General features: G+C 36.1%; 1 protein-coding gene across 1 annotated transcript in view; it reads left to right on the top strand.

Moving 5' to 3' along the window:
* Positions 1 to 13,754, top strand: part of NECAB1 (N-terminal EF-hand calcium binding protein 1) — a 189,220-nt gene that overhangs the window by 97,271 nt on the left and 78,195 nt on the right. The window contains exon 5 of the mRNA XM_036932727.2: positions 5,693 to 5,790. Coding sequence (XP_036788622.1) covers positions 5,693 to 5,790 — 98 coding nt within the window. The remainder of the gene's footprint in view (positions 1 to 5,692; positions 5,791 to 13,754) is intronic.

Genomic DNA, 13,754 nt, shown 5'->3' with positions numbered 1-13,754 from the left:
CCAATTTGTTGGTATATAATTGCTCACAGAAGTCTCTTATTATCCTTTGCAGTTTCTGTCATATCAGTTGAACTCCTCTTTGATTTCCCAGAGACCTCTCTTTTTGGTGAATCTAAGTAAAGGTTTATCATTTTGTTTATTTTTCAGAGAACCAGCTCTTAGTTTCATTGTTCTTTTCTATCATCTTTTTAGTCTCTGTTTCATTTTCGTTCTCTGTTTATTTTTGTTCTTATCTTTGTTTCCTTCCTTCTACTAACTTTGGTCTGCTTTTTTTTTTTTTTTTTAGCTCCTTGAGATGTAAGGTTGTTTCAGATATTTCTTGTTTCTTGATGTAGGCAATTTTATTATGAACATTTCTCTTTTTCTGCATTCCACAAGTTTTGGTATTTCCATTTTCATTTCTCTTATGTTATTTTTAATTTATCTTCTGCTTTGACCCATTATTGTTTTGTAGCATGTTGTTTAATTTTCACATATTTGTTAATTCTCCAGTTTTCTTCCTGTAATTGATTTCTAGTTTCATGCTATTGTAGTTGGAAAAGATGCTTGATATGATTTCAACCCTAAATTTATTAAGACTTGCTTTGTGGCCTAACATATTTATCCTGGATAATGTTCCTGAGAAGAATGTATATTCTATTGCTGTGGGTTGGAATGTTCTATATATATCTGTTAAGTCTGTCTGGTCTAATGTGTTATTTAAGGCCAGTGTTTCCTTATTGATTTTCTGTATGGATGACCTATCCATTGAAGGAAGTAGGTTATTAAAATCCCTTACTATTACTAATGTATTGCTCTCTATTTCTCCCTTTAGATCAGTTAATATTTGCTTTATATATTTAGGTGCTTCTATGTTGGATGTGTAAATATTTACAAATGTTATATACTCTTGGTGGATTGACCTCTTTATCATTACATGACCTTCTTTGTATCATTATAGTTTTTGTTTTAAAATCTATTTGACCAGCTATGACTATAGCTGCCCCAGTTTTCTTTTGATTTTCATTTGCATGCAATATCTTTCCATCCTTCACTTTCAGTCTGTGTGTGTCCTTATATCTGAAGTGAGTCTCTTGGCAGCATATAGATGGACTTTTTAATCATTTCAGACACTCTCTCTTTTAACTGGAAAATTTAGTCCAACTATATGTAAAGTAATTGATAGGTATGGACTTACTGCCATTTTGTTCATTGTTTCTGTCTGTTTTGTAGTTCAGTTCCTCTGTTCCTTCCATCTTCTCTTGCTCTTTCTCTCTTCCTTTGAGATTTGATGCTTTTCTGTAGTTGTGTGCCTGGATCCCTTTCTCTTTTTTGTGTGTATATCTGCTATAGAATTTTGCTTTGTGGGTACCATGAGGCTTACATAAAACAACTTAGTCTGTTTTGACCTGATAACAACTTCAGTTTGAACACATTCTAAAGCTCTCCTTTTTTTTACTCACCCCTATAAAACGTTTTGTTTCTTGTGCCACCATTTACATCTTTTCATCTTATGTATCCATTAATAAATTATTATAGTTTTTATATCAACTGTACTTCAATTTAAAAAAATCTTATGTTGGTTTCAAGTATACAACATAGTAGTTCAATAGCTACCCATATTATTAAATCCTCACCCCTACTAGTGCAGCTGCTGTCTGTCAACACAGGAAGATCTTACAGAATCATTGGCTATAGTCTCCATGTTGTAAGAAGTTCATCATTTATTCCTTTTGCCTTTTAACCTTCATACTAACTTTATGTCTTTAACCTACCACCCTTACAACATTAGGTTATTCTGAATTTTAGTTTCAAATTGGGAGGCATGGCACCCCTAAGTTTGTTCTTCCATCTCAAGAATGTGAGGCTCTTCATCAGTGAGATTTATACTGTCATGTATTTCTGTGTTAATAATTAGCACCTTTCATTTCACTATAGTGAAGTTATTTTCAACATTTCTTGTAAGGCCAGTTCAGTGGTGATGAATTCCTTTGGCTTTTGCTTTTATGTAAAACTCTTTCTCTCTCCTTCCATTCTAAAGGACAACTTGCTGAGTAGCTATGCTTCTTTGGCATTGTTTTTCTTTCAGTATACTGAATACATTGTGCCTTTATGGCCTGCAAAATTTCTGCTGAAAATCTGGTGATGATCTTATCATGATAGTCTTGTATATAACAAGTTGTTTTTCTCTTGCTACTTTTAGGATTCTCTACTTTAATTTTTGACCATGTATTGTAATGTGTCTTGATCTGGTTTCTTTTGAGTTCACCTTGTAGTGAACTCTCTGGCTTTCTGCATGTGAATGTCCTTTTCCTTCCCCAGGCTTGGGAAATTTTTAGCCATTATTTCTTCAAACAAGTTTCTGCTTTTCTTCAAGTTTCTTTTATTCTTTTCCTTCTGGGACCTCTATACTGTGAATGTTCTTACACTTGATGATGATCTATAACTCTCCTTAGCTCTCTTCACTTTTTCATTCCTTTTACTTTTTCCTGCTCTGCCTGGATGAATTCCACTGCCCTGACTTGAAGTTCACTGATTCTTTCTTCTGTTTCTTCTAGCCTTCTTTTGAAGCCCTCTTTTGTATTTTTCAGTTCAATTACTGTATTCTTCAGTTCCATAACTTCAGTTTGGTACTTTCTTATATTTTCTGTCTTTTGAAATTCTCACTTTGTTCATCCATTCTTCTTTCAAGCTCGGTTAAGTACCTTTATACCTATTATTTTGAACTCTTTATCAGGTAAATCACTGATCTCCATTTCATTAAGTCTTTTTCTGAGGTATTACCTTGTTCTTATATTTGGGATATATTCCTCTGTTTCATCATTTTCCTTGACTCTCTCTGTTGGTTTGTATATATTAGATAAGACAACCACCTCTCACAGTCTTGAAGGAGTAGGCTCGTGTAGGAGATATGCCTTATCTGCCAACCCTGCCCATCTCATTTGTCTTAAAATCTTTGTGATTATCCAAGCACTTCATTCTAGTAGATCCCAGAAATTAAGGGTATGCCAAGAACTGTCATTGTCCCAAAGTGCAGCATCTCAGTGAGCACCTACATTTAAGCTAAGTGGAAGCCAACCTTCAGGCAGCAGCTTTTAAACTATGCAAATATACCTCTTTCAGGGGGAAGACTGTGGGATAGGCATGTCTGCTCCTTCTGCACTGAGCTCTGGGTAATAAGCTCTTAAGCTCAGTTAAGAAATGTTTCTTTCTTTGCCACCATCCTGTTGAACCCATGAACACAAGCCCCACTGGCCACCAGAGCCTGGCTATCAAGGAATGTGTCCTCTGGGCAGCACCCCCAAAAGCCTGGGCACCAGATATATATCCAAGTTCCTTTCTCAGAGACACCAGTGACCTGAGGTGGGGCAGAGAGAACACATAGATGATGCTGCCAACCTCCCTGGTTCCTGGAGGAGATTGTCACCAGCCTCTAGATGTGTATTGAATTAGAAACCTGCCCCTTATGCCATAGCTATAAAAATAAGCTAGTAGGCCTCTTTCAAAGAAAGACTAGGGGTGTGTTGCAGTCTCTTTTGTCTCTACATTGTACCATGGGATTGAGGTTAGCCAGTTAAGAACTGTCTCTGTTGTTATAGTCCTATGGGACCCACTAACATAGGCCCCACTGTCCACCAGAGCCAGGCAATCATGCTCTGCCCTGTACTTTGATTGCATCTTGTGCTTAGGCTCTTGAGCCATTGTCTTGAACAATGATCATGTGTATGGCATTTGTTGAATGTGTATGTCCCCTACCTTACTATAAGCTCCTTTAAAGAAAGAGGTGCTGCATTCGTATTTATATTCCAAGCTTGTAGCATAATACCTGGTACATAGAAGGCACTAAATAAATGTATGTAAAGTTGTGGAATGAGTCAATGAACCCTCACCATGATAAAGCTGAGAAGTAATTATCTCTTTTCAACTCCTGTTGCATGTCCCTCAGTGAGTAAATTATAAAACAACTTGAGTGAGTGACACTGAACTACACCACCTCAAAATAACCCTTATATTTAAGCTCTTATGCAGGACTTGAGTATTGTAATTCTGTCTCTTCTCAGAGTTATTTTCTTTCTGATCTTAATATATTGCTTGGGGAGGAATTGTGGTTTTTTTTTCTAATTATTTTGATAGTTGAGTTGAACTGATGTAGGAAGGAAGACTACATAGTTGTCAGTTTTGAAGCCTCTAGTCATTGTCTTTTCATGTTTTTTATCAGCTGTGCCTGTATAGGTCTGATTTCAAAGTAGAAAGACATTTTATATTTTCTGTTGGGACCGTCACTGATTAAGCCATATATATTGCCTATGTCTTGTTTAATTTTTTTATAGGCCTACTTTGTAAGCACCAAATTCTATTTATTTTCACTATATGTATTTTTTCCTACCTGCTTGCATTTATGATTCCCCAATATAATCTTCCTTGAGTCTTTGTGTACATTAATATAAAAATGTACTAACTTCACCTTTTACATTTTCTTTATACTTTTTGTTTATTTCAACTTACTATGGATTCTATTCTGATAATTGTTATTTTTTCCAACTTAAGAGTATTCTATGGCATTAACTGCTTGCTGGTTCATGAAGTCCACAGGGACTTCATTTATTACAAATAATTTCATGGACAAGGTCAGACATCTCCATCAAAACTATCAGAAAGTCAACAACATAACCAAGAATTAGAGTGTTATTTTGAAGCATATATTTAAGGAGTACCTGCTTTCTTACTTATCTTCCAAAACATCCCTTCCAAAAAGGACCTTTATATAAGATTTTGCCATTTTTAAGGAATGCATAATCAAGAATGCGTTTGCTTTTTGTCAAAAACATATTCTTTAGCCCATATGTACACAGACTGTATTTTGACAGCCATAACCTAGAATTGGTTTATTGCTCATCTGTGTTCTTTCTTCTTGAAAGAAGCTTGCACATATAATAATAAATCATTCAGTGGTACTTCCTATTTGTTATTAATATCAATGTCAACAAATAATTCCATCTGATATATTATATAAATCGAGGGAGTTTCATCAAACATGCTGAAATTTATCACACTGATCTCAAATGGCTTATATGTTGATTATACTTATCATTCAATTTAATTTGATAAATACTTATGACACATTAAAGAGAGGCAATAATAAACTACAGTTCTATGCTCTTAATTGTAACATCCAATATGTATGATTTATTCCCACCAATTGAAAATGTGATCAGCATCCCTTTTACTCTGCCCAGATTGTTGAAAAAAATTAAATCATGACAGGAATAGTTACATGGAAGGTGCTACCAGAGATACTTTTGTGTTTTGTAGCATTACTAATTATCATTGAAGAGAGCTTACCTTCCTTAAATGTTTCCCAGAAGAAACAACAAAACAGTTTAATTTTTTTAAATTACTATCCCAATAAGAGCTATAATAATATGGCATCGAGAACAAATTTTCATTGAAATAGTCTTCCCTATAGATCCACATTCATTTTATCCTATTTTTGAAGGAAAGAACAGTTCTTCAAGAATAATGGTAACCATCCAGATTTTTTTCTCTTTCAATGAATGAGTATACTGACACTTCAGTCTCTTTGAAAACCTTCCAGTTTTCATTTATAGCTGGCATTTTGTTTTACTCATTAATGGAGTAAATAATCATTTGATGTTGTTTTATGATTACCTAAATGTAAATGTGGATTTATTTCAATATTTTCACTTTTCAGAATATTTTTCTCAGCACTTGGGTGAATACGAGAATGTACTAGCAGCACTTGAAGACCTAAATCTTTCCATCCTGAAGGCAATGGGCAAAACAAAAAAAGTAAGGAAACACTGATATTTATTTTCTATAAAATCTCTTCTTTGAAAAAAAATTTTCTTGAAAATCAGACATATTTCCTGGTGCATCATTAAATTATACATTTATTTTTACCACTGATCATTAATTTTTCCTTCCTAAATGAGCTATTGCATTCATTCATAACACAATTACAAATGCCTACTAGATGCCAGGCACTGTGCTTTGGGCTTGAAAACACAAAGAAAAGAAAAGCTGCTTGTGTTCAAGCAGCTCTTAGACTGGTGGGCAGACAAGTGTGTAAATAACCACAATATAGCCCAAGAAAGAAACACATGTTGACACCTAACTCATATGGGAGGAGATTACACCTGAGCAATTAGAGATAAAGTAGTGATACCTAGGGAAAAGAGTACCATTACCAGTAAGCTTTAAAGAACTGCAGCTTTTGGTGGTGGGAAAGGAGAAGGAGCCAGCAAGAGGGGCTGAGAAGGATAGAAGGAAAGCTGAAAGAGGGTGATGTCCAGAAGTTGAAAGAGTATTTCGTGAGTACGGAGTGGTCAATACTGTTGACCTCTATAGAGAGGTCAAGAGAGATGAGAATTAAAATTTCCACTGTCAAAAAAGTAAATAAAAAACAACATTTTAGTATATAAGGCACATGACAAGAAAAAAATTTTTAAGCAAATATGGAACTTCTAGATAAAGATGGCAGATATAAACATCTATTGAACTCTGCTTGCTTCTAAAGAAAGTTTGAAATAAGAATTCTTTTTAATGGGAAAGTTTATAGCAATAGAAGTGGGAACTGAAAAGTGAATGAACAAGTGGTCTCTGACAGCAGAGATGAGACATTTGACTGCTTGTCTTACAGTGGGAAAAGCAGACAGCTACCAGCTCCGTCTCCATATAAGCTCAGGAATTTGGCATTAGTTGCCACAAAAAGGAAGGGTACAGCTAAAACAGAGTGTCCTACTGGAAATCTGTGTAAGAAGCAGTTAGATCTCCAGATCCTCTGCTTTTGTCTACCCAGCTGAGCAACTGTCTCTTTATCAACACAGGTAGAAAACCTAGACTTGTTCTCAAAAAGGGTAAAACAAAGGGTCTCTGCTCCGGGCCATAGTTGAAAGTTGAATTAAAAGTTTGCATAGTAAATGAAAAGACCTCCCCAGCTGTGTTGCCTAACTGAACTCCCAAAGTGTTGGCAACTTGCTTATATCCTGCAGGCAGACAGGAAGAGGTTGTCTCCGAGAAATCTAATCAGTACAGCAGAAAAGACCTAAAGATTCTCTAATGGTAGAGCTGAGCCAGATCTCCCTCTTCTCCCCTCAAATAATTATGGCTTGTCCCAAGCCCATCCTTAAATATGTATAGGCAGGTGTCACCAAACTTACAGAAAAGGCAGAGATGAAAACTAACCAAAAAGGGGGTGGGGGGAGGAACCAGAAAACTAATACAGAGACTATACAGGAAAGCTTTCAAACAGGATCCTTAACCTTCTCAGAGAGGTAGGAGAAGGTACTGCATCCATGAAGCTAGGACAGGGTGACAAACAGAACAAGAAAGAGCTCTTGGAAATTAAAACAAGAGCAGAAACAAAGACTTAACAGAATTCTGAAAAATAAAGTTTAGAAAGTCAAAGAGTAAAGCAAAAAAAGAAAGTATAAAAAAGAGGAGCATCAGCATAGCATTATCTATATCCAAATAAATTTCAGGAAAAGAAAACAGAAAATGGAATCTGAATACATTTTCTTTTGACCTCTTCAGTAGTACTTAGAAACCACATAAAATTTCATCCCTTGGGACCTTCTTTCCAGAAATGGTAATTTTAAAAGCCTCTGCTTGGTATGGATTAAATTTAAATTAATTTAAATTTAAATTTGTAATTTAATTTAAAATTTAAATTTTAAATTTTAATTTTAAATTAAAATGGTAATTTTAAAAGACCTAATTATTCAGGTCTCATCTTAAATGCCATGTTCTCAGACAGATCTTCTCTGACCACCTTACCTAAAGCAAGTTATCTTTAATATTAGAGTATCTCATGTTCCTTGTGGGCAAGTATCAGAATGAGTGACTATGTATTGTTTGTTTATTTGCCTGCAAGGAGGGAGAAGGGCAGTGCCTTTTTTGAATACCCCAGACCTACCATAGCATCTGACAGAATGCACTCAATAAAAATGTACTAGTTTATTAAGTGGGCTAAATAGGTACTCAAACAGTTCCATACTCCAAAAGCTACATACTTTTGCTCCTGAAAGAAAAACTGCTCCTAAGTCTATGTGAGAATCTTTCAGGTTTCCTTTAATAAGAAGGAAAAGTGAGTATATAATCATATTTTCTCACAAATTGCGCTAAAATCACATTCTTTCCTTTGTATTAACACCATGAGGCTTTGTGGGATTTAAATAGAAGTCAACCTGTTATTTGGTCTCTTATGTACAAAATCTTTTTCTTAGCACTGACCCTTAAAAAATTTATTTCATATGTATAATCATACTGTTTAATCAAGGGTGAGCTCTTTGGTTTAAAAAGAAAAAAAAGTGGCCAAAAATAAAATTAGAAAAGGTTCTTTGTGTGCTATCTCAAAGATGAATGAGCTGCGGGATTTTTGACATTTTTCAAGCCACTGTTGAACTGACATCTTCTCCACACTGTCTAGCACAATGAACCCTTCTCTGTAAGAAATCTACCATTTCTTTGTGAGAATCTCTCTATATTTTTACCCAGATGAAAAGTTCTGTCTCAGTAGGAAGAGCTCACTGTTGAGGGTTTTTATGAAAAATGAAACACAAGCCATTTGTGGTCTGTCTTAACTGACAGTATACCTGTCTGCTCTGTCAGAGAACGGATAAAATGGGTTCCAAATGCCTAACTTAACCAGGAGGTGGCTTGGGACAGATCAAGTCTGTCATCACTAGTCTCCCTTCCTCCTCCTCCTCCCTTAACCCCAGCCTTTTGATGGATTCCCAAGGGTTACCTGGATTATTTTACTTTGCTTGTTTTTCAGAACAAACACCACAGGCCAAGTTCCAAAGGGTCATTTGAAAGCCCTGAAGGGAGCTAAAACCAGACCTCCCTGTCTGACTTTGGAATTTCACAAAAAAAAACAAACAATGGATTTGTCAATTTGCTTTTCTTGCTTCAGTAGGGTGAGATGCTAACTTACATCATCAGTATGTCATGTACTTGTAATCTCAAAGCAAACGTAGAATTCTGATGTTCAAGCTAAAATTCGTCTTGTCCTATGTTACATAAACATAAATGGGATTCCCTTAAGCCTCACGGGTAAGATTTAGAAAGAAGCTATCATAAGCTAAGGTGGAGGATGATGTTCTCAAAATAATTACTTTAGGGAAGGATAGTCACCTTGCTGAGTGAAGCTGGGAAAATGTCCAAAATTAAAATATACATATATTTCATAGTGTTTCTCTTGACAGTTATTTTTCAAACAAATATGCAGTACAATACATCTTCAATGATTTTAAGAAAAAAATAGGCGTTAGTGCTGGTACAGCTGGGCCTCTGTCTTTCCTTTCTTAAATCTTTGGGATCCATGTGGTTTGTATCCCTGGCATCTGTAGGCCCCTTCATTCAACCTTCTCATCTCTCCTCTGTACCTCTTTATATTTATCATCTGTGTCTCCCAGGGATCCATATTCCTTTGACTAGTGAAAAATCATAGTTTTTAATTTATGAGGAGTGTGCATGTATATAAAATCTGTATATATGCATGTATATGTATTATATATATATATATACACACATTTCTGTGGAGAAGAAATAGCAATAGGTCTCAGAAATTCCTGTCTGGGGAAAACATCATTAATTACTATAATTTTATGTACATTTATCATTAAAATTTTCCTTTGTTATAGGCAAAATGTAGGAGATGAAATGAAACCATGTATGGGATAATGAAACACCCTTTTAGAGGCTGATAGAAGGAAGGCAATTACATTTGCTGTAGTTTCATCGCAATCTTTTAAGTATTCATTAAAAATAAAATTTAAAAAAACACATGGACCTCAGAACAACCACAGGAAAACGTTTTCCAAAAAGCTTATTTGACAACCCATTTGTTCCTTGAACCTTGAAATGATCTGTCTTTCATGTGAGCATAAAAGAGAAGGAGCAAAGGGAGGAGGTTGAGACTAGGGGCATAGGAAACAGATGTGTATTGAGATTGCAAATTTGGGCCAGTGGCAGAGAAGCCCTGTGTCAGGCCTAGGCCTTGCTTCCATCCTTAGTCAGACTTCTGCCCAGTGCTGGTAAAGGGGAACCCCAGGCCCTTGGAAAGGCTGCGCCATGAAAGCATGGGGCATGGTCCTTTAGGATACCCATGTGCTCCTGAAGGAGTCTGCAGTACAAGTTGACCTAGAGTATCATGAGCAGAGGAAATTGCTACCCCTGTCTGGATGGGGAAGGGGCAGAACTGAGATCACAGACATGACCCAATTCATGTGAGCATGACTTTTGGGGTAATTTAAGAGTGGGAAGAGAGAGCTTTGAGGTTATTGGTAGAGTTGAGACAGTGTTGTGGGTGATGCGTAGAGACCAATATTTTCCACGTAGTGATTAGGAGGGGAAGGGACAGAAGCTCTCAGTGAAGTCTGTTTAGGCTCAGGACTTGGATTGGTACCCACATTGCAACCATGTCATTAGTTCCTTCCAGTCACTGCTGCAGCCTTGCCCAACTCCTGGCAGCTGACCTGACTTTCATGGGCCAAGTTACCAGACGAAGCCCAGGGACTCTTTTTCCCTGTCAGCTTTGGGTTCAGTCTCTCTGAACAAAAAGGGAATGAGGAATAGTGCCATGCCAACTAAAATTTATATAGTGCCTTAGCATTTTCAATTTGCTTTAACATGGGTTATTGCATTTATTCTTCATAATATCCTAGTGAAATATGTTAGCCAAATGGAAACATACTCATTTCAAAAATATGGAAACTGAGTCACAAAGTAGTTAGTTGATTTACCAAGTAGGGAGACGTACGCCAAGTGATTCTCATTTGAAAATTTATTTAAGATTTATGTAAATGAATAAGTGGGACTATATCAAACTAAAAAGCTTCTGTATAGCAAAGGATACCATCAGTAGAACAAAAAGACATCCTACAGTATGGGAGAATATATTCATAAATGACTTATCTGATAAAGGGTTGACATCCAAATTATATAAAGAGCTCATGCCCCTCAACAAACAAAAAGCAAATAAGCCACTTAAAAAATGGGCAGAGGAGCTGAACAGACACTTCTCCAGAGAAGAAATTCAGATGGCCAACAGGCACATGAAAAGATGCTCCACATCGCTAATCATCAGAGAAATGCAAATTAAAACCACAATGAGATATCACCTCACACCAGTTAGGATGGCCAACATCCAAAAGACAAACAACAACAAATATTGGTAGGAGGAGGAGAAAGGGGAACCTGCCTACACTGCTGGTGGGAATGTAAATTAGTTCAACAATTGTGGAAAGCAGTATGGAGGTTCCTCAAAAAACTAAAAATAGAAATACCATTTGACCCAGGAATTGCACTCCTAGGAATTTACCCTAAGAATGCAGCAGCTCGGTTGCAAAAAGACAGATGCACCCCTATGTTTATCGCAGCACTATTTACAATAGCCAAGACATGGAAGCAACCTAAGTGTCCATCAGTAGATGAATGGATAAACAAGACGTGGTACATATACACAATGGAATATTATTCAGCCATAAGAAGAAAACAAATCCTCCCATTTGCAACAACATGGATGGAGCTAGAGGGTATTATGCTCAGTGAAATAAGCCAGGTGGAGAAAGACAAGTATCAGATGATTTTACTCATCTGTTAAGTATATGAACAAATCAAAAACTGAAGGAACAAAGCAGCAGCGGAATCACAGAACCCAAGAATGGACTAACAGTTACCAAAGGGAAAGGGACTGAGGAGGATGGGTGGGAAGGGAGGGAAAAGGGGGAAAATGAGTCATTACGATTAGCACACATTGCAAGCAGATAAATGAAGAACTGGGGGATGACATGGGAAAGGCAGTATTTACAGAGAGGACAAGTAGTGATTCTATAGCATCTTACTATGCCGAAGGACAGTGACTGTAATGGGGTATGTGGGGGGGACTTGATAATGGGGGGAGTCTAGTAACCATAATGTTCAAGTAATTATACATTAATGATATCAAAATTAAAAAATTAAAAAAAAGAAAACAATATTTATGTGTCCCCATATGGAATATTGCAAATACACAGTTTTAAGTTGTGTCATGGCAAAACAATTTTTGGTGTTAGATACATTTGGTCTTTGAAACCACTGAGCTCTTCAGAGTTTAGTTGTGGATCAGCAAAAGCTGTAGAATTCCAGCTTCTCTGGTAAGGTTATCTTCAATTTGTTTTAGAAAATGAGCAAATAGGTGCCCAGAGCTTAGTGTAATATGTGTTGAAAAATAGAAGCAGATGATAATTGCTGAAATAATAATTAAATGCTGAAATTAAAAGATGAATGGCACATAAGCAAAATTCTAGGCTAGGAAGTTCATATGTTTTTAAATACAGAGTCTGTTGTCATCAGAGACATATATGGAACTTTAACTAGAAAACACGGGAATTTACATGCCATATCCAACAAAGGACATTTCACTTTTTACTTGGAGAATGCAGTATATCCAAAAGAATAATATATTCAAGAGCGATAAGCAAAAAAAAAAAAAATATGGTGGCCTTCTGAGCTCTGAGTAGACTTACAAAGGATCCGAAAGCATCCAAATAAGGAGTCTAGTGGATTTCTTTCTGAGTAACTAACTATTCCAAACTTAGTTCTTCATTTATCTGCTCGTAAGATGCATTTACCATTTACTAAATACTTATACTTAGGTTTGCATTCAAGCTCAGTGTCCTGTTGCACTAATAAAACTATATCTTCTAGTATTATTAACATCTTGTCTTAATTCTTGAATATTTGGGGATATTTGAAAAAGCAAAACTGCAAATCTACCTGCTCTTTATTTCAAAGAGGTTTTCTTTTCTGTTTTGCCATTTTTACATAAGTTTTCAGTGTTTTTCCAATTCTAAGGAAAAAATTGCATGGAATTTTTATTGGATTTGCATTAAATTTATAAAGTAATTTTGAGAGAATTGTCATCTTGGTAATATTATGCCTTTCTATACAGGTGCATATATATTCCTCCATTTACCAAAGCTTCCTTTTATGTCTCATTAAATTTTCTATGATACTTCATATAGTTTCAAAACATACCTTTTTAAGTCAACTCACAGATTTTTTTTGTTGTTGCTTTTATAAATGATCTGCCTTTCCATATTCTTAACATTGGTGGTACATTAGAAAATGAGTTTTTGTTTTTACATATATATAAATTTGGTAACTAGGTTAGCTACCATCTTGAAAAGCTGCCCTATCTGTGACATGTCATTTATCTTCCTTTGCTGATACTGTTATGGGAAAAACCTGAAAAACCTGGACTGGATGGCTGACGGAAGAACCAAGTAGCACTCAGAGGTTTTGGAGGGTTGAGGTTTTATTTTTACACCGGCGGGCTCAGAGGGGAGTAATCTCCCAAGGCCTGAGCCCTGAAGAAAGGCAAGAGGAGCAATATATATCTTTCTGCTTCCATCTCTGCAACATTTCTACGTGCACAGCAAATGAGCAAGCAAGTGGGAGTAAGTTTAGGGAGTGAGTGCCTGGCAGAGTGGGAAGTGAGGGCGGGGGTGTTTCTGTTGTCTTTGCTAAGAGAAGCAGAAGGGAGCCACCTGGACTAGACTGCTGTCCTTGTAAGTTTTCCCTATCAATACTATAGGATTAAACATTGAGATCCATTGCCACTTACTGAAAGAACTAACCTATCTCTTATGCCTTCCAGAAAAATCTAACCAAAACTTTCTAACTCACCCTTTCTCCTTTTTCTGATTGGAACTTTGAAACTAACTTTATGCATATTGTTACATAAGATTCCGTATTCTCCTTCAATATTC

This window comes from Manis pentadactyla, chromosome 3, assembly GCF_030020395.1.
Source record: "Manis pentadactyla isolate mManPen7 chromosome 3, mManPen7.hap1, whole genome shotgun sequence".
NCBI classification, from domain to species: domain Eukaryota; kingdom Metazoa; phylum Chordata; class Mammalia; order Pholidota; family Manidae; genus Manis; species Manis pentadactyla.
Note: the sequence above shows the minus strand (reverse complement) of the source record. Positions and strands in the feature narration are given on the sequence as shown.